At 39.6% G+C, this 27944-nt stretch overlaps 2 protein-coding genes across 6 annotated transcripts in view; both read left to right on the top strand.

The window, feature by feature from the left end:
- The window catches only part of LOC133653691 (synaptotagmin-2-like), a 164228-nt gene that overhangs the window by 45016 nt on the left and 91268 nt on the right, over nt 1-27944 (top strand). The gene's annotated exons all lie outside the window — the stretch shown is intronic.
- Nucleotides 1202-3498, top strand: LOC133653690 (uncharacterized). 2 transcript variants are annotated; one of them, XM_062053253.1, is made up of 3 exons: nt 1202-1888; nt 1954-2070; nt 2207-3498. In XM_062053253.1, exons 1-3 carry the CDS (start codon nt 1333-1335, stop codon nt 2509-2511), a joined length of 978 nt encoding a protein of 325 aa, XP_061909237.1. In that variant the 5' UTR covers nt 1202-1332; the 3' UTR covers nt 2512-3498. The 2 variants fall into 2 exon arrangements, with proteins under 2 accessions (XP_061909237.1, XP_061909236.1); XM_062053252.1 differs by having other exon boundaries at nt 1202-2070; nt 2167-3498.

Genomic DNA, 27944 nt, shown 5'->3' with positions numbered 1-27944 from the left:
CTGCCATTATTCTCAAAAGGTAATATAAATCCTTTACTTAGCAGAGTAAGTGCAGTTGTCAGCCACAAAGCTTGTGACGGTGGGAATTAAACAACCTGCAGTTGGCCTATTAAAGACACCGGTATTTGTAATTAAATTCAGCATGTTGTAGCTCAAGCAGTGTGCGAGACAGAAATATATTAATGCACTCAGACTGACATAATCAAGCGGTAACAAGCATCAGTTTATATGTGGTGCAAGTATCACGAAAGCTTAACTGTCACCCTCAATTTGTTCTGGACTAGTGGTACCGTGGTATTCCGTGTTTGGGCTTTGTGATGGACTCCTTTAACAACGTGAAGGTGAACTATCCCCACAAGTAGCCTCTCTGCTTGCCACTTGCGGCTTGACCGTCATTAGTCCCACAATATATTGGTCCGCATTACATGGTGCAAAAAAGAACATCCCTCTATCTCCCCTGACTAGTTAAGCCTTTCCGTGGCCTAATGTTCCAATGGAACAAATTTAATTTGAATACTTCCTTGTCACAAAACTAACGGGGTAGTAATGAAGAGTGGTCATTTTTATACTAAAAGGCAAGCAGCACCATGGTTTGTCTTGTTTCACAAAGCCTTCTGGTAAGTGTGTGAATTATATTTATATAGCGCTTTTCTCTACTGACTCAAAGCGCTTTTACATAGTGAAACCCACTATCTAAGTTACATATAATCCAGTGTGGGTGGCACTGGGAGCAGGTGGGTAAAGTGTCCTGCCCAAGGACACAACGGCAGTGACTAGGATGGCGGAACCGGGGATCGAACCTGGAACCCTCAAGTTGCTGGCACAGCCACTCTACCAACCAAGCTATACCGCCCAGTATCTGTTTAAAAGGGCAAGGTTCCCATCCATTACGGGCTAATCATAAGCAAGCTTAACAAGTAGCGCATGTCTATTTTTGTAGTCTGTCAGGAGTAGGGATGGGTACCAAAACTGTGGGATGGCCTCCGATGTTGTGCAGGCTCGATGTGAAGAAAATACAGCATGCAGGAACTTGACAAGTACTTTTTTATCCCAACACAGCCTCAGCTTACGTCAAAACACAGGAGCCGTCAGGCGGCCAAAAGACCCACAGTACACTTCGACTCTTATAATAAAAATGCTGAACGCTAAATCCTGTCTGACAAAATAAAGGTCTCAGTAAAAAAAAGCTTACTCGGACTTCCGGTTAAGATGTGAAGGAGGGAGGACGCGTCCGAGCGACTCTCCGTGAATTTGACACTCAAATTGTATAAAAACCACATATTGTGAGGAAATTCGAGTTGAAAGGAGAACATAAGTGATTATAGGCACACTATGGCTTCGCGGGGCGGCAAAACTCCACAGCAGGGGATAAAGGCGCACTTTACTCGGCATAGTAAAACTACCACTACAAACAGTGGGACTAGCTTAGCCTCTCCAGCTAGTAGCTCTGTAGCTGCTAAAGAGGCTAATGCTGGTAGCATGACCGCAGCCAGCCTACCCCCAGAAATGGAGAGCCTACACCGACTCATGACCGCATCAATGGAGAATATAATAGCTCCGCTGAAGAGGACCATGGATGAAGTGAAGATAATTGTGGAGGATCAAGGCAAAAGGATCGTCGACTTGGAAGAAAACGCAACGCAGCTAACTGAACGAGTCACCGCTCTTGAGGCTATATGTGAGCAGCTCTTGACCCAGAACGAGTCACTGAACGAACGCATGGAAGACGCCTCTAACAGGTCTAGACGCTGCAACCTGCGCGTCACGAACGTACTACCGAGTCCTGGGGAAAGGAACGACTGTGTTCAATTCATGCAAAACTTTTTTGCCACAGTACTTGGGGACGTGTTCACCGAGCCACCCATACTAGACAGAGCGCACAGGATCGGTAAGGAAAATCCGGGGCCCAACCCGAGGCCTAGAGTGATGATTGTCCGCTTCCATTACTTTCAGGACAAGATGCGTGCACTACGGGCAGACAGGAGCCTGCTACAATGGAAGGGACAGAAAATTATGCTCTATCCAGATTATGCGCCAGCTACTGTGAAACTTCGTGCCACATTCACCAAGGTAAAAGCTCAAATGTGGAAGAAGAATGTCCGATTCCGCCTCGTCTTTCCAGCTGTTTTAAAGGTGGAATTTAAAAACAAAACGCATGCATTCAAGACCGCTGATGAAGCACAACGATTCTATGACCGGCGTATAGCCAGACTCCCGGACATGGAGAGAAACACAACTACCAAACCAGCGAGAAGAGGGCGCGCCACCACCCAGGAGAGAGGCGACACCGGCCGGGAGAGAGAGGAGGAGAACGGCGCTGGACTAGGCAACGAAGAGGATGGAACGCACGGGAAGAACGGTCCGGGAGGAGAGGACGAGGCGATGGGAGGCATCAGCGTGGAAGGAGAATATAACGACGAGGTGAACGACGGCGAAGAAGAAGACGGCGGCAGCGGCAGCGAGTCCGGAGACAACATGGGGGCTCTGGACGAGAATGACGGTACTGAGTAGCATTGATCCGAGAAATGGGGTAAGAACACCACTACAACTGACACTTATGTAAATAGACACATCCACGGTTGCCTGCCAAGGAAATGGACACATTGAAGGGAATAGACTGATGGGAAACGGACAGAGATTTACTTTCTTTTGGACTTTTGCAAGAACTTGGGACTCACGGGGGGGAGGGGGATGGTCAGGGGAAATAAGGGAAACGCTGGTATGGTTTATTGGTTTAGTCTATGTTTGAACTCTCATTCTATAAGATATTAGATCTGGAATCAGATAGAATACAAACCTTTTTTTTTGTTTTGTTCTGTTTGTGTGTGTGTGTGTGTATGTGGGTGTGTGTGTGTGTGGGTGTGTGCGTGTGTGTGTATCCATTCATACATATGTGTGTGGGTGCGTGCGTGAGTATCCACATCAGGACATGGATCGTGTGTGGGTGCTTTTGTGGGAATGTGGGCAAGTTCGCATGTTTTTGTATGCATATGTATGTGTGAATGGGATTTTACGTGGGTATCTGATAAACATTTAGAAGCACTACATGTTTGTAATGATCCTTTATGTATTTTACTGTAAACCTTTTTTATTTATATTTTCCACGGAGGGAGAGAGGAAAGATGACGGTATAAGGGAGAATGTATAATATTTAAGGGACTAAATTGGTTGAACATTGGATATCATACAGGCGACAAAACATTATGGAACCTGATCTGTACAGGGTTCAACTTGAATATCTTTTCATACTCTTGTGTACTAAAAGAGGGATCTGGAAGGCATTTCCCCTTCGTCTCAGCTCGATTGTTGTCTCTGCTTTCACCACCTATTTCCCTCTCTCCCTCTATATTTTTCTATTTGTTTATATTTTTTATTATTTTCTATTTTATTACTCAGTTGTACTGCATATATGTTGAGGATGAGACCGATCTATATATACATCAATATTATGGATAAGTTGTTGACTTTGTTTTACACTGGACATGCTAGCGTAGAGGGGTTCCCCTGTCCTCGTTCCCGGTGGGCTTGTCTCCGGGGCGCTGTGGTGGGTGCTGCCGTAGCTGGGTCGACAGCCGGTTTAGTGTTGTGGTGCTGCGGTGGCGCCCGTTGGGGCGCTCGGGAGACAGGTCTATACGTACCCTGGTGCAATGGAAGTAGTTTGATATGCGAAATGAATACTACCACATTCCTTTTTTCAAGTGAATATATGCGTGGTTGTGGGTGAGTGCGTATATGTATTTACATGTATGTGCACATATAGGTCCGCATATATATTACCGGTTTTTTTCTGTTTTGTTTTTTTGTCTCTCATGTTCAAAAAAGAACACTGGTTACTAGGTAGTATAACTAGGAATATGCTCTCTGTCCTGATATAGATATAATCCCAGAGATTTAACTTTGATATAGAATCATGAACCGTGGATATTGATACTTTTTGTTTTCTTATTGGAACATTGACTTTTCTCCTATATACCCTCTTAGGGGTTTTTGTTTATCTTTTCTTTTATTCTAACTCACAATGTTATGGTTGAGGGACCTGTGTAGAGGAGAGTCGCTCGCTGTGCGATAGAGATAGGAAATGGTTAAAGCTAGCCAGGTTGAGGATTGGAGAGGATCACGCGAGCGAGCCTCTGTACCTTGGGGGTCATCTTTTGTTTCTTGTTTTATTTTTATTTTTATTTTCTTCATTATTCAAAAAAATTTAACTGAAACATGCAACAGACGTGATACAGGGAAGACAGAAAAAGTACGAAAGGAAAACCTTTATGCAAAGTAATGAAGTAAGGGTGGTGTCATTGAATGTTAATGGGTTAAACAATCCGATTAAGAGAAGCAAAGTCTTGGCTAAATTCAAAAAGGAAAAGATGCAGGTAATATATCTACAGGAAACGCACTTATCTAAACAGGAACATGAAAAATTCAGGAAACTCGGGTACAACAATACATTTTACAGTACATTCTTAAAACAGAGTAATAGGAGGGGTGTCGCCATATTAATATCGAACTCAGTTAAATTTGAATTAATCAAGGAAATATGTGATAAAGAGGGGAGATATATAATAGTGAAAGGGAAATTGGAAAACCAAACAGTAACGTTAATTAATGTCTATGTCCCCCCAGATAGCGGTAAATCCACGTATGAGAAAATATTTGATGTTATTAACAAAGAAGCAGAGGGGGTTTGGCTGTGTGGAGGTGACATTAATCTGACTTTGAATTATAACTTAGACACGACAAGCACGATTAGAAGTAAGGAACACATTAGCAAATATGTGAACATAATGATGAAGGAATTGGGAATAATAGACATATGGAGAGAACTACACCCGTTGGAGAAGGACTATACTCATTACTCAGCACCACATCAAATGTACAGTAGAATAGATATGTATCTGATGAACAAAGAAGAAATACACAGAGTGAAGGAGTGCAACATAGGAGTAACGGATCTCTCAGACCATAGTGCCATATACTTGACAATTCATCTAAATAGTAGGAAGAAAAACACGTTATGGAGATTGAATGTGGGCATCCTGAATAGTGAAAGTGTGATAGAATCAACAAAAAAAGATATAACCTCATATTTAGAAGAGAATGATAACGGGGAGGTGGAGCCGACAATTTTATGGGATGCTCTGAAGGCGGTCTTAAGGGGGAAGTTGATAGCTCAAACATCTTTTATGAAAAAGGCAAGATTAGAATTATATCAAAAACGAATCGGAAAATTGAAAGATTTGGAACAACAACATAAAACAGTGGGAACCTCTGAGATAATGGATCAGATTAAAGACATGAGAAAAAAAGTAAACGAAATGCTTATGGATGAGGTCGAAAAAAAGACCAGGTTTGTGAAACAAACATACTACGAGGGAGGCTCTAAAGCAACAAAGATGTTAGCTAGGAGACTGAAAAAACAACAAACATTAAATAATATTCACAAAATAAGGGACCCCAAGACCAACAACCTATTATACGATCCAGAAGCGATTGAAAACTTTTTTGAAAATTATTATCGAACACTATATACACAACCAGTTGCGGCAAGAGAGGAGGAAATGGAACTTCTCTTAAATTCATTGGACCTGCCTTCATTGGGAGTTAGCCAAAACAAGATGCTAAACGCTAATATAACAATTGGGGAAATTGAAGAAGCAATACAAAGGACCAAAAATAACAAATCCCCGGGGACAGATGGCTTTAGTGCCGAATTTTACAAGACATTTAAAGAAGAGTTGATTCCCTTATTACAGACCTCCTTTAATTACACCCTTAAAAAAGGAAAAATTCCCCCCTCATGGAAAGAAGCGATTATATCAGTAATACATAAAGAAGGTAAAGATAAAGAAGACTGTAACAATTATAGACCTATTTCGCTACTGAATGTGGACTACAAGTTGTATACATCTATTATTTCAAAAAGGTTTGAAAACTTTATGTCGGATCTAATAGAGGACTGCCAAACTGGATTTATTAGGGAAAGACAAACTCAGGATAACATAAGGAGAGCCTTACATTTAGTTGATGAAATACAGAAGACAAAAACAAGTGCTATGCTCGTGAGTGTTGATGCTCACAAAGCATTCGACAGTGTAAATTGGTTATACCTGTATAAAGTAATGGAAAGACTAGGCTTTAACAAAAAATCAGTACAGATAATAAAGTCACTATACCAAGAACCATCAGCTAGAGTCAAAATAAATGGAAGTCTTTCGAAAAGCTTCAAATTGGAGAGGTCTACCAGGCAGGGTTGCTGTTTATCCCCGACGTTATTCGCATTATTTATAGAACCATTAGCCCAACTGATTAGAGAAAACAAGGAAATTAAAGGTATACAGATTAGACATAATGAACACAAGGTGGGGCTTTTTGCAGACGATGTACTGATCTATCTCCGAGATCCAGAAGAAACATTCCCTAGATTAATGAGAACCCTCGAAGATTATGGACGATATTCGGGGTATAAGTTAAATGTCACAAAAACACAAATATTATTGTTAAACTATAACCCCTCATTAGAAATTAGAGAGACGTATAAACTAAATTGGGACCTGGAAATGGTCAAATATTTGGGAGTTAATATAACAAAGGAAAGAGATAAACTATATGAAGCCAACTATGGGTCGATAAATCTGAGGCTTAAAATGGATCTGGAGAGATGGTCAGTGCTGTGTCTGGACTTAAGCTCAAGAATAGAAATAATCAAGATGAATGTGTTGCCGAGACTCTTGTACTTGTTTCAATCCCTACCAGTAGCAGTACCACAAATACAATTTGATGAGTGGGATAAAAATATATCGAGATTCATATGGGGGGGTAAAAGACCCAGAATTAGGTTCGAAACTCTCCAGCTGCCCAAGGTAAAAGGGGGAATGGCATTGCCAAATCTGAAAGAATATTTCCATGCAGCCCAACTTCGGTATCTAGTATGCTGGTGTAGACCAGAATACGAAGCGAAATGGAAGGGAATTGAATTAGACCAGGGGAGAGATCTTATCCAAAACTTGTTGGCAAATAAAACAATAGAAAAGAGAGTAGAGGCAGAACTGAGTCCGATTACTAAATTTACAATTGGAATTTGGAATAATATCTCAAAAAAATACAAATTAGAGGATGAAAGAAAGATACTAGGATGGTTGACACGTGATCCCAATTTCAAGCCTGGGTTCGAAGATCATGGGTTTAAACAGTGGGAACGAAAAGGCTTGACGGCAATGTGCACACTGTTGGAAGATGGGCAGATGAGGAGTTTCGAAGACCTACGGGCGACATATGATCTAGACAAACATGAGTTCTTCCGGTATTTACAGATAAGGGACTACTATATTAAAAAAATTAAAAGGGCATCAATGAACCCGCTAATTAGAATAATGGTACAAGCTTATAATAATAAAAAATGTAGAGTGATCTCAGCTGTTTACCAGGGATTGATGACAAGCAAGGGGACTTCAACCATGTACATTAAAGAGAAATGGGAAAGAGGATTTGGGGAGCAGATCACTGAAAAGGACTGGTATAATATTTGTAAAACGCAGTGCACGGCCACGAGTTCTAGGGTATGGAGGGAGTTTTGCTGGAAAAACATGACTAGATACTTTATAACTCCAAAAATAAGCGGAAGAGTCGCAGCAAAGAAACAACCATGTTGGAGGCTATGTGGAAATATGGACGCTGACCACGAACATGTGTTCTGGAACTGTCCCAATATTGAAAAATATTGGTATGACGTGTGGTCAGTGATAAAAGAAGTACTACAATATGACATTCCAAAAACAAGTATGATACTATACTTGGGAAACTTGACGCAGGAATATATGCAATTCGATGATTTCTATTTAGTCAAGGTTTTGTTAGCAGCCAGCAAAAAGGCAATTACAAGACTGTGGCGTAGTAGCAGCTCACCGACCTGTGAACAGTGGCTGTGCATTGTGGAAGAACTATGTGTAATGGAAAGATTTACACATAGACTCAGAATACAGGAGGAACTATTTCTTGAGAAATGGACAAAATGGACTGAATACAAAACTCAGGAAAATGACACCACAAATGCTTGATATGGAATATAAATTGACTATGTATATATTGTAAGATGTTGACCCTGTTGATATATGTATGCATGTGACAGAATAAAAATTTAAGTTTAAAAAAAAAAAAAAAAAAGCTTACTCAAGAATGTGTTTTTTATAAGCACATTTGCTGTATTCTGTAGTGGTTTTGGTTTTGCTGTTATCATTGTGACAATATGTTGTGGGTTGTATTCCATATTGTTGAATTAAAAAAAAAATTACAATCCAGTATAACTTGCAAGTCAAACAATCCTCAAAAATAAAAAGGCATTGTTTTTAAACAAAAATTAAAGTTAATTTTGATTGTCACACACACACTAGGTGTGGTGAAATTTGTCCTCTGCATTTGACCCATCCCCTTGTTCACCCCCTGGGAGGTGAGGGGAGCAGTGAGCAGCAGCGGTGGGTGGCAGCGCCCGGGAATCTTTTTTGGTGATTTAACCCCCAATTCCAACCCTTGATGCTGAGTGCCAAGCAGGCAGGTAATGGGTCCCATTTTCATAGTCTGTGGTATGACTCGGCCGGGGATCGAACTCACGACCCACCAATCTCAGGGCGGACACTCTAACCACAAGGACACTGAGCAAGTGTGTATGTTTTCTATGTTTTAGTACCTGGTCAAGCACCTATTAAGCATTGGCACCATTTCAGAATTACAGTTTTGGTACGAGCATCGGGAAAAATGTAAACGATACCCAGATTGCTAGAGGAAAATCAAACCAGTGACGAGTTTTGCAACTTATGTTCTTATTTCTTTTTGTGAGCGCATGCATTGACTGACTGAATGTGAAAACGCTTGAGTTAGGCCATTTTCAACCCATTACATTGCATTGAAGATACATTGTGTTCAGCAATGACCTTGTATAGACGTAGTAGTGTGTATGCAGAGTCTTTTTTTTTGCACCAACATATAGACCATGGTAAGTAATACAGTGTAGAGTAATGTATCATATTGAGAGGCAGTCTCCTTACAAGAAACCACATTGATGCAATCTAGTAGTTGATAATAATTGGAGTATGTTGGCCCTCTGAGCTGTTTTTCTCCGTCCAAGCATAGAGCCAATAAGATCTTGAGGCTACTTTGCATTGGTCCCGAGTCAAACTTCAACCTCTTAATTCCATAAAAATGTATTCCATTCAGCATTAATGTTGAAAAGCAAGTACATTAGAATAGGATTCATTTTAATACGTAGTTGTGGTTCAGCGAGTGAAACATGAAGAATAGAGGCAAGTACTTGATAAACCCCATAGACAATTTGTTGGGTATTATGAAGAAGAAGCTGAAAGACACCAGACCCAATAATGCAAATGAGCTAAAGGCCACTATTGAAGCATCCTGGGCATCCATAACACCTCAGCAATGCCACAGGCTGATTGCCTCCATGCCACGCCGCATTGGTGCAGTAATCCATGCAAAATGATTCCCAACCAAGTACTGAGTGCATTAATTGACATTTTCAAATATTTGATTTTGTTTTGCTGTTAAAAATCTTTATTTTTTACTTGGTCTGAGGAAATATTATAATTTTTTTTTGAGTTTTCTTAAGCTGTATGCCATAATCAGCAATATTAAAATAATAAAATGCTTGCAATATTTCAGTTGATGTGTAATGAATCCAGAATGTATGACATTTCCATGTTTTTAGTTGCATTACAGAAAATAAAGGACTTTATCACAATATTCTAATTTTCTGAGACAGTCCTGCATATATATATATATATATATATATATATATATATATATATATATATATATATATATATATATATATATATATATATATATATATATATATATATATATATATAGCTAGAGCCCCCCTAAAATAGGCCCAACAACGCCAATGGGTATGTCTGTTACCTGTTTTGTTGCCTGTGTGTAAGTACAGTATAGTGTGCATTGAATCAACTTCTGTGTCTTTCCAGGATTCGCCCGAAATTGTCATAAAGTTGTCTCATACATACATCCATCCATTTTCTACCGCTTGTCCCTTATGGTACAATTTCCCAATATTGTAGTCTGCCCAGTTATTGGGTCTACCGCGCCTACATTAGAGTGTCTGTTAGCAATCTTTACAGGAATGCTGAGAGGGCGCTAAGTTTCCAATGTGTTTTAGCATTATATCCAGCCCGTATACGGCTTTTAGCATGTAATGAGGTAAACTACGCCCGTACATAACACGCACCTTAGCTTTGTTTGTGTTGTTAGCTAATGATAGCAATTTGGCTAGCTAACGTTTGCTATTATTGAATGTATAGAGCTGTAACAACAACATGACTGGAAATAGTTTGTTGCTTTTGTGGGACGGCTTTTGTGTTTGTGCACGCGACTGCAGACAAGCGGTCAGTGATAAACCTAAATGTCAGACTAATTCGTAGATTGACATAAAAATAATAGACTGTGTATGTTCTGTTAAACCACTAATTGTAACATAACATAATGCCATGTTTTGTTTTTGTTTTGCTGTTGTCAACAATGCTATGTGTGCGCTCGTGCTTGTGTGTGTTTTTTTCTCTTCTTCTGTTTTTTTGTGTTTACCATTTGCCTGTGTATGGAAAGTGCTATACAAATAAAGTTTGATTTAATTTGATTTGATAATCAAGCTGGTGGTGTTCTTGTTAGATTTTTTGTTGTAAAAAAAATTAACTTTGAGCAGGTTGCAAAACATTGTAAAAAATTATTTAAAAAATGCACTTCTTGTTAGTCTTTGCTGTGCCATGCGACTGACTGCAGTGACAATAGCTACTGAACTAGAATAGATTTATCGTGGCAATTTTATTTCAAACAGCTGACCCTGATCACGTAATAAATTCCATCCATCCATTTTTCACCACTTATCGTGTTCAGGGTCACGATTGAGCTGGAGCTTTTTCTAGTTGATGTGGGCCAAAGGCAGACTACAGCAGTGGTGTGTTTTTTGGGTAGCTTGGGATGGCATGTGCCAACCCTAGAATCTTATAGGCAACCCCAGGTGCCACCCCACTCAGATGTGGAACGATTTGAAACAGTGTTTTTAAAAACTGTGGTATGTGTGCCACTTGGGCTCAGTCTAGTGCAGACCTGGGCATTCTGCGGCCCGCGGGCCGCATCCGGCCCTTTGTACGTCCCTGTCCGGCCCGCGTGAGGCCAATCATAAATTACAAAATAAATTTAAAAAAGTATCTATTTCGAGTGTGCAATACAACGGTGCTGCTTTTGTTTTGAAAAGCGTTATTTGTATGACTTCCGTGTGGACGTATGCTCGTGCGCGCAGCGGCAATCACAAATTACAAAATAAATTTAAGAAAACATCTATGTCGTGCGTGCAATACAACTGTGCTGCTTTTATTTTGAAAAGTGTCATTTATGGGCATATGTCCTGTTAGTGAAGGCGCACAGCGACAAGTGATGCCCGGTTATCCCCGAGACGCTAAAAAAAGAAAAGATGATGACGAATGGCGTGTTTTCAACAAGACATGGACTGCCAAGTAAAGGTAAAGCCGTGTGCTTAATTTGTAGTACACAGGTTGCTGTGTTTAAAGAATGTAGTGTAACGACCTGCTGAAGTTGATGTTATCTTCTTGAGTTGCGTAAATGAGGAGTGAGGATAGACGTGAGTGTGAAAGGAACGAGATAAGTTGAGCTGTGTTAGTATAGCTTGCTCAATAAAAGTTTAAAAAGAGCGTCAGACTTGGTGTGCACTTCTTCTGGACGCTACAATTGGTGGCAGAAGAAACACTTTGCGCATACTGCACTGTTTGTGTGAGCATACTATGCTGCTTGTTTGCTCAGCCTGCTACATCATCGATAGGTACGTGCCACGTGAGGAGCTCGCCGCAGAGAGAGAGAGAGAGAGAGAGAGAGAGAGAGAGAGAGAGAGAGAGAGAGAGAGAGAGAGAGAGAGAGAGACAGTGTCTACAGGTGCAGCGCACGCTGCTTGCCATGGGGGAATTCCGCCCTCAATGAACACTCCCAGGTTTGATGGCAAGGCGAACTGGGAGGCATTTCATCCCACTTCTGACATCAATTGTAGTGTCCAGAAGAAGTGCACACCAAGTCTGACGCTCTTTTTAAACTTTTATTGAGCAACCTATACTAACAAAGCTCAACATATCTCGTTCTTTCCACACGCACATCTATCCTCACTCCTCATTTACGCAAAAGCAACGCTTCCTCCTTCTTCGCTAATCACCTTACAGGCGTGCTACGTTCACAACAAAGAGGCGGCAGGATAAAGTGACAGAAATTGAAATTTTTGCATTGTATTATACATCAGGAAGTGTTGTATAAGAAAGTGTTAAAAATAAAACCATCAAAAGCCATCTGCTTCTGTATAAAGATAAGTTAGGTTAAATGAAAATATTATTATTTTTTATCTTACGGTATATCAAAAATAATTTAAGCATAATTTAATTGAAATATTGTCGTTGTGGCCCTCCAGCAGTGCTCGGGTTGCTCATGCGGCCCCCGGTAAAAATTAATTGCCCACCCCGGTCTAGTGCTACGCCAAATAATTGCTTAATTTATAAGTCTAAACCACAACCTGGGGATTGTCCCCTGTTAATTTTTAAAACATGCAATTAGAGGTATGACATCCATCCATGAGGACCACTTCTATTAATATTGACATAATAGAAGATAGTCCATGCACAGACTCACTATATAGGTAATAATTTGGACAACCTTTCCAACTCATAGTTCAATTAATCAAAAACTAACAAACGTTAAAAAATGTGATACATAACACACAACTTGCCCACTGACCTATGTGGACATTATTAAAAAATGTTTAAGACCTTCGAATTCGGGAGATTGGGGTGGGGGTGTGTGTGTGTGATTGAGGTGAGCGGGGTTAGGGGGGCGGGTTGGGTTTAGCGGGGTTTGGTGGTAGCGGGAGTGTATATTGTAGCCCGGAAGAGTTAGGGATGCAAGGGATTCTGGGTATTTTTTCTGTTGTGTTTATGTTGTGTTACGGTGCGGATGTTCTCCCGAAATGTGTTTGTCATTCTTGTTTGGTGTGGGTTCACAGTGTGGCGCACATTTGTAACAGTGTTAAAGTTGTTTATACGGTCACCCTCAGTGTGACCTGTATGGCTGTTGATCAATTATGTCTTGCAGTCACTTTCATGTGTATGCAGAAGCCGCACACAACATGTAACTGGGCCGGCACGCCGTTTGTATGGTGAAAAAGCGGACGCGTCGACAGGTTGTAGAGGACGCTAAAGGCAGAGCCATCACGGCACGCCCTTAAAATTGTTGTCCGGGTGAAAATCGGGAGAAATTCGGTAGAATTGTTGCCCCGGGAGGTTTTCGGGGGGGGCACCGAAATTCGGGAGTCTCCGGGAAAAATCGGGAGGGTTGGCAAGTATGCTAATATTAGAATAGAAAAGAATAGAATAGAAAGTACTTTATTGATCCCTGGGGGAAATTCTGCATACAGTTCGCTCACAATAGACAAGAATAATAATAAATAATATAATATATATAACATAATTATATATATAATATATAATATATAAACTATTATACTATATAAAAATGACCATACACAATTTTAAAAAATACACCCATTTAACTCATTTACTAGGCCTGATGGGTAATTGCGAAACACATTTTGACATGTTTGACGCACTTTAGTTTCTTGTGGGACATTGATGGAAAATGGGCGCATGGCTCGATACTTGTGATGGATTACAAAACTTTGAGGTTGTTAAGGGAAGTAAACAAGGTAGGTATGGTTCACATACTCTTAATAATCAATGTTTTATCGTTTATACTGCATATTGTAATGGAAAGCAATATTATGCGGCGCGCACATATCCGGGTGGCGGGCAATCTTATCCGGCGCTCAGTGCGCGCACATATTGGTGGGCAATCTTAATCTGCACGCACATATCCGGGTGGTGAGCATCCTTTTTGATTGATGATGACCGATGATGAACAGCCAGGTTACAGACGTCGGTGGTCCTTTACTAAACATAAGTCATTTTAGTTTACAATATGTTTTTCTGTGTGTTTAACATGTTTGCCTGTCATCTGTTTTGTACGTATCTCAGTCCCACCATTTTTTTTTTATTCCACTGTGATTCTAGTTATACTCAGTCCAGGTAATTTACTTCAGCAAATACTCTTAAAGGCATACTGTGTAATATACAATTATTCTGTTGACAGCAAATCCACTTATTCAATAGTGGTTTTGAATAAGGACCTAATCTTTTTAAATGTAAATAAAGGTTAATGAATGTTACAATTGTACTCTATTAAAAATGAAAATTGACATACTGTATTTGTATTTTTGTGCCAACTGTCGCAAGTTGTCTGACGTACTGTAATAGCTCAATGCTTTGCAATATTGTTTATGTCAGCAATTGTCCGACAAGAAGGTTCACTCCATACTTGGTGTGGTAACCGTGGTGAATTACTATGGTAGCTACAGCTGCTCCTGGGTAGACTGACTGTTTTATGGATGTCACCCCTGCAGAACTAGGTGCCACCCCTGTGATACCCCTGACTAAACAAAATTGTGGACGCGCCACTGGACTACACAGTCAGTGATGGGCAAGCTACTTGGAAAATATATTAAATGATGCTACAAGTTACTCTCAATTAAATGTAGCTAAGCTACAGGGGAAGCTACCCCGGAGAATCGTAGCAAGCTACACTATAAACGACACGGAAAAAGTAGCTTGCTACATCAAAGCTACATTTAACAGCATTTATATCTATGGGCCCACATGTATAATATCAATGTTAAAGTAACTAAGAGTGTTATTAACTATCGGTCATTTAGCTGGGGACACCCTACAATTACCTCTTGAGGTCCCCGCACCCCACTCTATGTGTTTATTGAGTTTGCCTTTTCTTTGGCCCACTTCTATAATGTTATTCATTATCTCTACCTACAGTAAAAAACAGCATCTATCTATATCTTGACAAAAAACAACAACAATGACTTCTGTGTTGTTTGGGAATAGTTGGTAATGATTACGTGCAGTAAAACTTTTCATGAACTTAAATAACTTGAATGTGTGTTCCTAAATTTGGGTTGGACGTGTTGGACGAAGAGAGCAGTTTAGTTTTATGGTATGGTTAGGTTTAAACAATTAAAAACTAAGGTTTTACGTATTGTTTTCTCGAAACGCATACATGTCTCTAAATATGGACAAGGACACGCATTATTGTGGGTTTCCTGGACATCGTCTTCATGGCTAAAGGAAAAATATATTCTGCGGGAGAGAATCCCTCTGTCATTTTCAAATATGTTTATTTTTTCTTTTAGTCGTCCCTCTGACTCTGACTGCCTCGTTGTCATGTGACATGAGTGCGTGTTTGTTATGATTTTGCTACCTGGTTTTGATGACCCGCCTTATATTGCCTCTGACAGGCCAGTTAGTAATGTTTTGCCCTGACCTTAGCCAATTGTGACTCATCATTGGAGCACCAACCAATCATCATGGATTTTGTACGTGTATGGATGTTCTCATTCATCCAGGTCAGTGTTTTTCAACCTTTTTTGAGCCAAGGCAAATTTTTTGCGTTGAAAAAATCCAGAGGCACAAAACGAAACTCAGTTGACAGTAAACATTTGTTGTCGCAATTGTTGGATATGACTTTAAACCATAACCAACCATGCATCAATATCTCGGACCGCGTGGCGAAGTTGGGAGAGTGGCCGTGCCAGCAATCTGAGGGTTACTGGTTCAATCCCCACCTTCTACCATCCTAGTCACGTCCGTTGTGTCCTTGAGTGAAGTGAATTATATTTATATAGCGCTTTTTTCTAGTGACTCAAAGCGCTTTACATAGTGAAACCCAATATCTAAGTTACATTTTTTTTTAAACCAGTGTGGGTGGCACTGGGAGCAGGTGGGTAAAGTGTCTTGCCCAAGGACACAACGGCAGTGACTAGGTTGGCGGAAGCAGGGATCGAACCTGGAACCCTCAAGTTGCTGGCGCGGCCACTCTACCAACCAAGCTATACCGCCGAGCAAGACACTTCACCCTTGCTCCTGATGGGTCCTGGTTAGCGCCTTGCATGGCAGCTCCCGCCATCAGTGTGTGAATGTGTGTGTGAATGGGTGAATGTGGAAATAGTGTCAAAGCGCTTTGAGTTTCTTAAAAAAGGTAGAAAAGCACTATACAAGTACAACCATTTATTTAATATAGCTCTTGTCTCAAAGTAGGTGTACTGTCACGACCTGTCACATCACGCCATGACTTATTTTGAGTTTTTTGCTGTTTTCCTGTGCGTAGTGTTTTAGTTCTTGTCTTGCGCTCCTATTTTGGTGGCTTTTTCTCTTTTTTTGGTATTTTCCTGTAGCAGTTTCATGTCTTCCTTTGAGCGATATTTCCTGCATCTACTTTGTTTTAGCAATCAGGAATATTTCAGTTGTTTTTATCCTTCTTTGTGGGGACGTTGTTGATTGTCATGTCATGTTCCTGTTCATGTTTGCTCCACAGTAAGTATTTGCTGTCGTCCAGCATTTTGTTTTTGTTTAATTTGTAGCCAGTTCAGTTTTAGTTTCGTTCTGCATAGCCATCCCTAAGCTTCAATGCCTTTTCTTAGGGTTCACTCACATTTTGTTTATTTTTGGTCTAAGCATTAGACACCTTTTTACCTGCACACTAATCAAAAAGGGAATCAGCCTTAGACAGATCATCCAATCATCATGCAGAAGTTGAGCGTCCAGGCCAGCCGAGGCCAGCCCACTGCCCTATAGACCCCCAGAGAGGCTGAGGCGGGACAAAGCCCAGCATTTATCCAATGACTCGTTTCATATATGCTTCCCCATTGAAGTCTGTGGACACGCAGCGTCTATACTGTTTAAAGCACCGTGAAGCTGCGGCAATGAAAGAGACGAAAGCCACGTCGTTACCAGTGATAAGAAGCTGATTCTGAACAAAAGAGCGCGTTGTAGCGCATATTTAGTCAATAACATGTACACACAACACTATATATTTCATCACTTATCTTTTGACAATGTATGGCTTCCCTTGCAGTCTTAGAGCAATCGCCACTGTTGGTGAAAAAAGTTAGAGAATCACTGCTGTATGCATTACCACGAACAGACATGATTTTTTTAAAAGTTTTGAAGTTCACATGTGACATAGGGATTTAGTCAATAACTTTTCATATATACTGTATATTTTTTTTCATTTATTTATTTATTTCAGGCAGTGACATATAAAAAAACAACACATAATATAAATTAATATAGTGCAAAAGGTAATGTATAGTATGTAATGCATGATTGTCCAGTTTTGCCTGAAAGGGAGTGGGAAGAAGATAATTTATTTAATCCCACCCCCAGTTCTCCATTCAGTGATTATTCACATGAGTTTCACTCTTACTTTGTTCAAGGATTGTAATACAGATGTTGTATCATAGTGGCATTACCACAGGTAACAATAATTATTACTCTGTAACAATAATTTGTATCAACAATGTAGGAATAATGAATATACCAACAATGGTAATAGACAACAAAGCAATAATAATAATAGACATCATAGCAATAATGGTAAGGAAACATTGAGCACACATGTTAACACTTTTAAGACAGAGTACAGCAGCAGGTCATATTAAAGACCCTCATCTCTATATTTGAACCAGACCCCATGTTTGTAGAATAGTTTAAATCGATTAATAGTTTGGCATTGCTTGTGTTGTAAGTCCAGTTTGTTCCATAGTTTTACTCTGCATACAGACACACAAAAACGTTTACGAGGGGTTTGAGCTCTCGGCAATAAGAAATATCCAAAGCCTCTCAAGTTATGAGCCTGCACTCGTCTTATAAAAAAACGTTGTAGATTAGGCGGCAATAATTTGTTAAATGCTTTATATAAGATTATTAATGTATTATATTTAACAAGGTCATCAAATTTGAGCAACTTTGATTGCATAAACAGATTATGAGTATGTTCTAAATAACCAACCTTGTGAATGATCCGCACTGCTCTTTTCTGTAATATGATCAGAGGATGAATTGTGTTGTGGTAAGTATTCCCCCATACTTCAACACAGTATGTAAGGTATGGGAGTACCAAGGTGCAGTATAGAGTACGGAGTGCATTTTCATTGAGGTATAGTTTTGCTTTGTTTATAATTGAAAGGCTTTTGGAGATTTTTGTTTTAATGTGTCTGACATGAGGTTTCCATGATAGTTTACTATCAATTATTACTCCCAAAAATGTATTCTCATTTACGATTTCAATTTGGGTACCATCAATACTTATTTTCTGTTCAGACGTTATGTTGCGATTTCCAAACATCACTATCTTAGTTTTATTTATATTCAAAGATAATTTATTTGTGTCCATCCATTTTTTTTACTATGTTTGGTTCTGTGTTTACTGTATTTATGAGCTCATTATAGTCATCACTACTGTAAAATACTGTATATTTGTGTCGTCTGCAAATAGTATACATTTCAGTACTTTGGATGTATTAAACATATCATTAATATATACATTAAACAGTTTTGGCCCCAACACGGACCCTTGGGGGACACCACAAGCAATGCCAAGAGTATCAGATACAAATTGACCCATTTTTACAAACTGTACACTCCCTGTTAAATAACTTTTTAACCAGTCACCAGCCAGCCCCCTAATTCCATATCTTCCCATTTTATCTCGTGAATAATTAATAGTATCAAAGGCTTTCTTTAGATCAATAAAAATACCAACTGCATATCTTTTATGCTCCAGTGCATTAGTAATTTCTTCAATAGCGTCAGTTATCGCCATTGAGGTTGTTCGTTTGGACCTAAAGCCATACTGACCGTCATTGATTATATGATACTTCTCAAGAAAAGATTCAATTCGAGAGTTAAATAGTTTCTCTAAGATTTTTGAGAACTGAGGCAAAAGAGAGATTGGTCTGTAATTGGTGAAAGCTTGTTTGCTGTCACTTTTGAAGAGCGGAGTTACCTTAGCGATTTTCATTTGACTTGGAAAGCAGACAGTCTGGAATGATAGGTTACATACATAAGTTAAGAGTTTTACAATATTCAGTATAACTTTTTGAACCAGTATCATGTTGATATCATGGCAGTCAGTGGAGCACTTACTTTTACACTTCCGCACAATGTTTGTCACTTCCTGCTCATTTGTAGCTGAGAGGAAGAATGACGAATAATTCTGTTCAATAGTTGATTTTGTAACTCCATTGTCTGGGATACCAACAGCCAATTTAGGACCAACATTTACAAAAAAACTATTGAACTTATTCACTACATTACTCATATTATAATCTTCCCCGTTCTCATCAATAAAGTAATCAAGATATGTCAACTTTGAATATCCCTGTTTGATTAGACTATTCAAAACATCCCACGTTCCTTTTATATTGTTTTTGTTTTCATATAGTTTTTTTGGATAATATAACCGTTTGCTTGTTCTTATAATATCAGTTAATTTATTTTTGTACTTCTTGTATCGTTGTTCGACTTCTTTTGTTTTTATTTTGATGACAAGTTTGTAGAGATTGTTTTTCTTTTTACAGGCATTAATGATCCCTTTTGTGATCCAAGGGCTATTTTTATTTTTTCCTTTTATAAAATATTCTTTCACGGGGCAATTTTTATTATGCAGGGAAGTAAAGATGTCTAAAAAAATTACAATAAGCACTGTCCACATTTGATTCTCTGTATACTAAAGTCCCATCCTGAACTGCTAAACTATTGTTTAGGGCACAGATTGTTTCCTCAGTTGTTATTCGTTTAGAGATTTTTGCTATAGTGTCTTTGGTTTTCTTGAGATGACAGTAATATAAAGTAAAAACAGGTAAATGGTCAGGGATATCACATATAAATAGGCCACTGGTGACTTGATTTACCATAATGTTTGTAAAAATGTTGTCGATGATTGTGGCACTATGTGTTGTTATTCTGCTTGGTTTGGTTATGGTTGGATACAGAGACAAGCTGTACATTGTGTCAATGAAGTCATCAACATGTTTTTGCTTGGTTGAGTTTAACAAATCAATGTTAAAATCACCACAGATAAATATGGTTTTATGGTTCACAGAGGAAAATAGTTTACCCATCCACTCATTGAAAGTTTCTGTGCTTGAACCAGGTGCCCGATATACACAGCTCATGAAGATATTTGTCTTTTTGTCATTTAGGATTTCCACTGTTAAACATTCAAATAATCCATCGACTGCTATGGTCATGTTTGTTAAAACTTTAAATGTAACAGATTTATGAATGTACAATGCGACCTCTCCTCTTATTTTATTTATTCTGTTTATGTATCTTAATTCATAGTCATTCAGACTAAAATCAATACCTTTATCATTGTTGAACCAGGTTTCAGTCATTGCAATAATGGTAAATAGATGATTAAATTCTTTCAAGTAATCCTTGTTAGCCTCAAAGTTAGTGTAAATGTTTCGACTATTGAAATGTATTATTGACAGACTATCTTCTGATTTTACACTGTTTTCATATTGTTCACAGGTAAAATAATTACGGTTTTTTACAATCGCAGAGAAAAAAATATTATCAGGGTATATCTCCATATCAGTCTCTGTTGTGGCGTGCTCTTGATACTCACAAATGTCCAGTTCTTTTTGTTGATGTTGTAGGATCTTCTGTAACATGTCCATATCAATACTTGATGTGGTCTGTGTTCTTGGTGTGGGTAGCATTGAGATGATGTAAAGGTCACAAAGCTACATTGATACCAAGTACTGCATCAATGTCAATACTTATCAATATCTTCTTTGTTCCTTATCACCAAGACTTTTGCTTCCTCCGGCGTCCCATTTAATTTGATGAAGATCTTATAGTTCGTTACCCAGATTTGTTGAATCTTGCTTTGCCTTTTAAGTTGTCGTGCGATCCTTGCGTTGTCAGCATTTTTCCTGGTCAAATGTTCATTTATGAAAACATCTGTACCTTTGAGCTGGCGTCCTTGCTTTAATAGTGCGATTTTCCTTCTTCTGTTTGCGAATCTCATGATGACAGCTAGTGGTCTCTGGTTCCTCATGGCCAGTGGGTGACAATCCTCGATGTGCTCCACCTGCTGCTCCACCGACTGTATCTCCTGCATGCTGGGCTCCCCGCTGTTCGCGGCCACCGCACGCGCGTAGGAGTGCGGCTTGATTTTGATGCCGGTGATGACCACATCATTCATGCGGGAGTATTGCTCCACTTCATCCACTCGCCGCTCCAGGTCCACAATGCGCCGGTCTTTTTCCACGTTCTGGAGGCGTAGTTGTTTTACCTCCTCCAGTAGGCCCTAAAGCTGCTCATGGTGCTCTCTTACCGCAGTCATATAGCCGCATAGGGAGTGGAGTGTGAGCCTCATCTCTTCGAACTCCTCCGATGTCGGGCTTTTCCTTGGTGCAGGCATTACGATGGTCTATCTGCCGACGCATCCAGCAACAGAAGAAAAAATCCCACCTCCGTTTCTCAGGCTGCTAATGCTAGCCGGCTTCGGTGTGCTAGCCCGCAGCACCGATCGACACAAGCTGCAAAGTCTCACGGCACAGTGACACAGCGAAGCCAAAAAAGCACAAAAAAGTACAAAAAAGTACAAAAACATGTGCTGGCTTTGCACAAGGCGATTGCCAAACTCGACAGCCCCCCCTTGAAAACAGCCAGCCAGACGTGTGCGAACTCCAAAACAGGAAGTGACGTGTAAAACAGGAAACCATATCACACTTTGTTATGTAACTTGTAAACTGGATGACGCATGGACTATATTAATATAACGTTAACACTATTGTGGAAATACAGAATTTAGAGTTAATTATTTGGATTATTGCTGTCCATTGTCCATATACAAACATATAGCGACTGTAATATGTGTGCACAAGTCAGACTGTAGTACTCTTTTAGACGGTTAATACCTTGTGTCAGTACTGTGTGTATCAGCGTGTAAAAGAAGTGTCATCAATTCCTGGGTTCTGCTGACTGTAAAAGACTCCCACAGTCAACAATCTGTCATGTTGGCAACCACCATTATGCTCTTTAGCGCACTTACCACACTCTGGGAGATTGTACACGCTACGACACAGCCGGCCTAATATTTCTCACTTTCATGCCTTTGTTTACCTTTTTAAAAACAAATCCTTATTAGATGTGTGGGTTGGTGAGATGGCCCTCATTAGGTTGCAAATCGCCTGCCCTACATGTAGAGTGTGAAATCACACTCAACCCAGCAGTTACTTTAAACAGCCATGGCAAACTAAATGGTTCTTTTTTTAGGAGCACATAAGAGCGTGGATGTATTCGTGTCCATCTTTGTGTGCTTCTGTAAAATGTATGTGTCGTGAGAGAGCTCCTTAAATGGTTTTGCCTGCCTCCCTGCACTATGTTAAACCCCTGCATTGCAGCACTGCCAGTGGGATTTCAGAAGGCGCGGCCCTTTTTTCTCCCCTTCTAACCCGCCGTCATCACAATAGAGAGATTAAATTTGGGACACATCCCCCCTGTACGTAGAGCTCCAGCGCTCATATGTGCACGTCTTAGAGAACCTGAGAAACCCCATTAGACTCTTGTGGCCTCCTTTCCCGCCCCATACAAATCTCCCCATTCCCTGCCTGAGTGGGAGAAATTGTCATAGACATGCTCGTGTCTCAGAGACAGACACAGACAGAACCAGAAAGGGGGAGAAAAAGACAACACAGGGTCCTGAGGGGCTCAGTAATTCAAGTGCTGGCTGAGAAACTGCACAGTAATCTTGGTGAAGAATTGAGAGGCCCTGTCATTTGGTGCTGTGTGACTTCTAAAGTTAATCTTGCAGAAACAACACAGATTAGCGACATAAAAGTAAGGACAGGCAATTCAAATGTTCTGTGATGAACCAACAAAAAAGTACAAAAACACATTTTAAAAGAAAAGAAACATGATCTTCATTTGTGGCTTGTTTTGCTTGAAATATGGCATGTTGCGTTAGAATTAGATGTAATAGTCTCCAAGATGTCCTACTGTATATCGCAATATATATTTACTTTGATAAATCACAATACATTTGTTGCAGAATAAATGATAGTAGGACCATTTCAAAACGGGTTACCAAGGGTCTGAATTTGGTTGCTGACATTTGCAGTAACATATTACCGTAATTTCCGGACTACAAGCCGCTACTTTTTCCCCTCGTTCTGGTCCCTGCGGCTTATACAAGGGTGCGGCTTATATACGGCCTGTTCTTCTCCGACACCGACGAAGAGGATTTCGGTGGTTTTAGTACGCAGGAGGAAGACGATGACACAATGATTAAAGACTGACTTTTCATATACCGGTAGGCTGGTTATTTTGATAACGTACAGGCGAGCACTTTGTATTACTTTGCAGCGTTGTATTATTTGTACTCTGCACGAATGCTGTACGCCATGTCAAAGATGTGAAAGTTTGATTGAATGATTGAAAGATTTATTGTTAATAAATGGGACGCTTTGCCTTCCCAAACAGTCATCTCTGTCCCGACAATCCCCTCCGTGGTAGCAGGAACCCCTATATACTACGCTAATTACACATCAAAACCCTGCGGCTTATAGTCGGGTGCGGCTTATATATGGAGCAATCTGTATTTCCCCCTAAATTTAGCTGGTGCGGCTTATAGTCAGGTGCGGCTTATAGTCCGGAAATTACGGTACATCAATTCAAATTGTATTATTTCCTCAAAACTATTATTAATCTACCTGTTAATGAACTGTTAATAGCTGGTTACTTTCTGTTGTAACATGATTCTATCTAAACTTCTGTTGAAATGTAATAAACACTCATTCTTCGGTTGTTTGGATAATTTATATTAGTTTTAGACGATACAACAAATATAAGTATCGATCCAACACCAGTTACAGAGACAGTATTGGCCATACCAATACTGATAATTGAAAATTTTTAAAATCAATGAATGATTACATTTTTATCCCAATTATAATGAGACAAAAACACAAGAGAGCGGTGTAACAACATCAATTCCATTTTAAATGATGTCCTACTATTGGCTCTGATTTGAATCCTTTGGTTTTTGCCCAAAGACTTATTTCCTGAGTTTGTAAACAACAACAAAAACGGCAAAAGATTTTTGATTGCAAAAGATATCGATCCAGCCACTGTGGTATCGACCCAATACTATACTCTTGGTATCTTTACTCTTGATATTTGTGTCAATCCGTAAACCTTTGTTCACATCTAAGCGCTCTAGCTTGCGGTTATCATATCTTCCTATGGTGTGTATCATGTTAAGTTATTCCTCATCCTCCTGGTAGGATGTTTGTAATAAACATAGTTTATGTGCCGCCATGGCGGTGAGGATTACTGATTTAGAAGCGGCTTTGCACTGTGGAGGCATGTTAGCCGCTAGCAAGAATGCTACATTACATTGACGATGCGCTTATTTTGTTTGTCGGTGTCAAATTTGCGGGACAAAGCTAGAATGTGTCATCAACATGCATTGTCATAATATAACAATAGTATTAAAAGCTCTATCGTCGGCCAAATGTATATAATTTATATTGTATATATCTATACCGCTCAACCCTACCGACATCTAACCAGCTAAACATTGAATTTCAGCAGTAATCATGGTATGGACACTAAAAGGCCTTTAGTGATAGAAGGAACCACACATTTCTAGATAATAGGGTACAGCTAAGGATATACACTATATTGCCAAAAGTATTTGGCCACCTGCATTGACTCACATATGAACTTGAAGTGCCATCTCATTCCTAACCCATAGGGTTCAATATGATGCTTCAACTCTTCCTAGGAAGGCTGTCCACAAGGTTGCGAAGTGTGTTTATAGGAATTTTCCACCATTCTTCCAAAAGCGCATTGGTGATGTTGGTCTAAAAGGCCTGGCTCTCAGTCTCTGTTAAAATTCATCCCAAAGATGTTCTATCGGGTTCAGGTCAGGACTCTGTGCAGGCCAGTCAAGACTCTGTCATCCATGTCTTTGTGCACTGGTGCACAGTCATGTTGGAAGAGGAAGGGGCCGCGCCAAACTGTTCCCACAAGGTTGGGAGCATGGAATTGTGCAAAATGTTTTGGTACCCTGGAGCATTCAAAGTTCATTTCACTGGAACTAAGGGGCCAACCCCAACTCCTGAAAAACAACCCCACACCATAATTCTTCCTCCACCAAATTTCACACTCGGCACAATGCAACGGAAATGTACCGTTCTCCTGGCAACCTCGTAACCCAGACTCGTCCATCAGAAATTTCACGACTGGATTTGTTGCACAGGTGGCATCCTATGACAGTTCCACGCTAAAATCACTGATCCCCTGAGAGCGGCCCATTCTTTCACAAATGTTTGTAGAAACAGTCTCCATGCCAAAGTGTTTGACTTTATACACCTGTGGCCGGGCCAAGTGATTTATTTATTTATTTACATTTATTGATTAGGACACCTGATTCTGATCATTTGGATGGATGGCCAAATACTTTTGGCAATATAGTGTACATTTGTGCAACATTATACCAGTGGCTGTTCGTTTAGAATGACTTAAAATGTACAATAATGCGTACAGGATTAAATGGAAACAAAATGGATTAAATCGGAAATGAATGATTCATGGCTTTGTCTTTGAAAATATTATTGTTTTATTTTAGGACTAGATGTTTAACAGTTCCAACTGAATCATTAAATGTATTCAGACTCTGAGCTCCCCTTTCAGTTGTGAACTCAAATGTACATTTAAGTCCTTTTGGAAAATGCAGTAGTAAGTCATGTGGGGGTACTGTTACTAAATATTTCACTACAGTTAATATAATTTGCTTTAAATGCAGACAAGTAGTTGTATAGTATCGTGTAGTATAGTGTCAATTTATCACACAAGACATTTCGCCCACAAAGCACAGGGGATAAAAATGCTGCTGTTATATGGGGTATTAATGTATGATTTTATCGTCTCTTCCAGACTCACTGTAATTAAAAATCAACAATTATATGGAACAAAGATGAACTGTTTCACAGCTACATGAGTGCCATGACCTTGTTCTTTTGCTTACAGGTGTTCATTTTGACTCCATTGTCACAGTAGTATACACGAGGACTAGTAATGGATATAAAGAGCCTTCATTAAATTCCATTTGTTTTCCTAGGAAATTGCGCAGTCCACGAAATACCTAGATAGGGGAACGATCCAATTATGTTAACCAAGAAGCAATTCCATTTTAGCTGATTGTATCTGGAGAATCAGCAAATCAGAGGCTGATGGCCATGTTGGCAAGCTAATTTACGATCCTCCAAGACGTTGTTTTTTTTAACCTTATATTTGCCCTCATCAGATGATGTGTTTGATATATCCTTGTGTCTTTTTCATTTTGTAAAGAAGGTTCATCAGCAGCTTGTACATATAACTTGTACATCGACATCTGGCATGATCCTTATTTTTTCTCATGACAGATATTCAATAGCAGACATGATTTTTTCCCCCACCTTTTTATCTGACGACATACACTCTTCATATTCTCAGCATGCGTAAAACTGCTGACACAGCCGACGCTCAGCTGGGTGCAAACAACTCATGCTGACATTTTTACAGGGTTTCTTTGGAGGAATGTAGATATTTTAATGTGCTGAAACCACACCTGCTTTCAATTTGTATTCCTACTTGTACTCACCACAACCTTAGTAAAAGAGAGAAGCTAACACCAGCACAACCCATAGGAACAGTTTTTTTAATGTATAGAACAATGTTGAGTTCAGCATCCGCAGGTCCATACTTAGATTTTCCCTCATCATTACCTTTCCTTTCTACTGTAATTTCATCTACTCGCCTCTAATAGTGTCTACTATTGGAGATGATGCCGCAATATCAAACAACAATGCCCCTGACTGCTTCTCTCCATCTCACTAATGTACTATAAATAGATTGTTGTGTAGTTTTTCTTCCATTACCTCCGGTGATCGCAGTGAAGTTATCATCCAGCTGCAATTCTTCCGGCAGCTCATTTTGCTTCATCTCCTGTTGTTCTGTGTCTCCCACACTATAGACTCATCTTGATCGGTCCATTTTCTTTTAGATGTCTGGTTTGGGTGCTCAAGGTTTTTTGGTTACATCAGCATTCATTAATTTTATGTTGGTTTTCAGTAGCACAATGTTGACAATCAGCTCCCTAAAGGGGAACTGCACTTTTTAAAGAATTTTGCCCATCATTTACAATCCCTATGTGAGACAAGAACATAAATTGTTATTGTCTTTTTTACGTGTTCTAAATTGTAATATACGGCCCGTACTAGACGGCAAACAATGTAGCTAATGGGAGTCATCTATCCCGCCCATAAAGCCCTCAAAAACCCTCCAAAAACCGCCAACAGTACTTCATTTTCATATCGTGGCCTGCATATTAACCAAGTACTAGCAACATTGTTATTAAAATAACTAATGCTGAGGATCTACGAATCTACCATGAATTGATTAACGTGCACCCCGACTTAAACAAGTTAAAAAACATATTCGGGTGTCACCATTTAGTGGTCAATTGTATGGAATATGTACTGTACTGTGCAATCTACTAATAAAAGTTTCAATCAATCAATCCAAACTTTTAGCGGTGTCTTGATCACTTGGGGCGAGGTAAGCGGTAGAGGTAACTAGCTTATGCAGCTATTGACATACTGAGCCGGTGAGCTGCTGCATCGCCTCTGAGTTGGTAAGAGTTTGTGGAAGATTTTAAATAATGCCTGGATAGTAGAAGGTTGTGGCCATAAGCCGAGAAGTTGGTATAGAATGTGTTTTTCAACCTTTTTAGAGCTGAGGCACATTTTTTTCATTGAAAAAATCCGGAGTCACACCACCAGCAGAAATCATTAAAAAAACTAAACTCAGTTGACAGTAAAAAGTCGTTGTCGCAATTGTTGGATATGACTTTAAACCATAACCAACCACGCGTCAATATAGCTCTTGTCTCAAAGTAGGTGTACTGTCATG

Source organism: Entelurus aequoreus, linkage group LG07 (genome assembly GCF_033978785.1).
Source record: "Entelurus aequoreus isolate RoL-2023_Sb linkage group LG07, RoL_Eaeq_v1.1, whole genome shotgun sequence".
NCBI classification, from domain to species: Eukaryota; Metazoa; Chordata; class Actinopteri; order Syngnathiformes; family Syngnathidae; genus Entelurus; species Entelurus aequoreus.
Note: the sequence above shows the minus strand (reverse complement) of the source record. Positions and strands in the feature narration are given on the sequence as shown.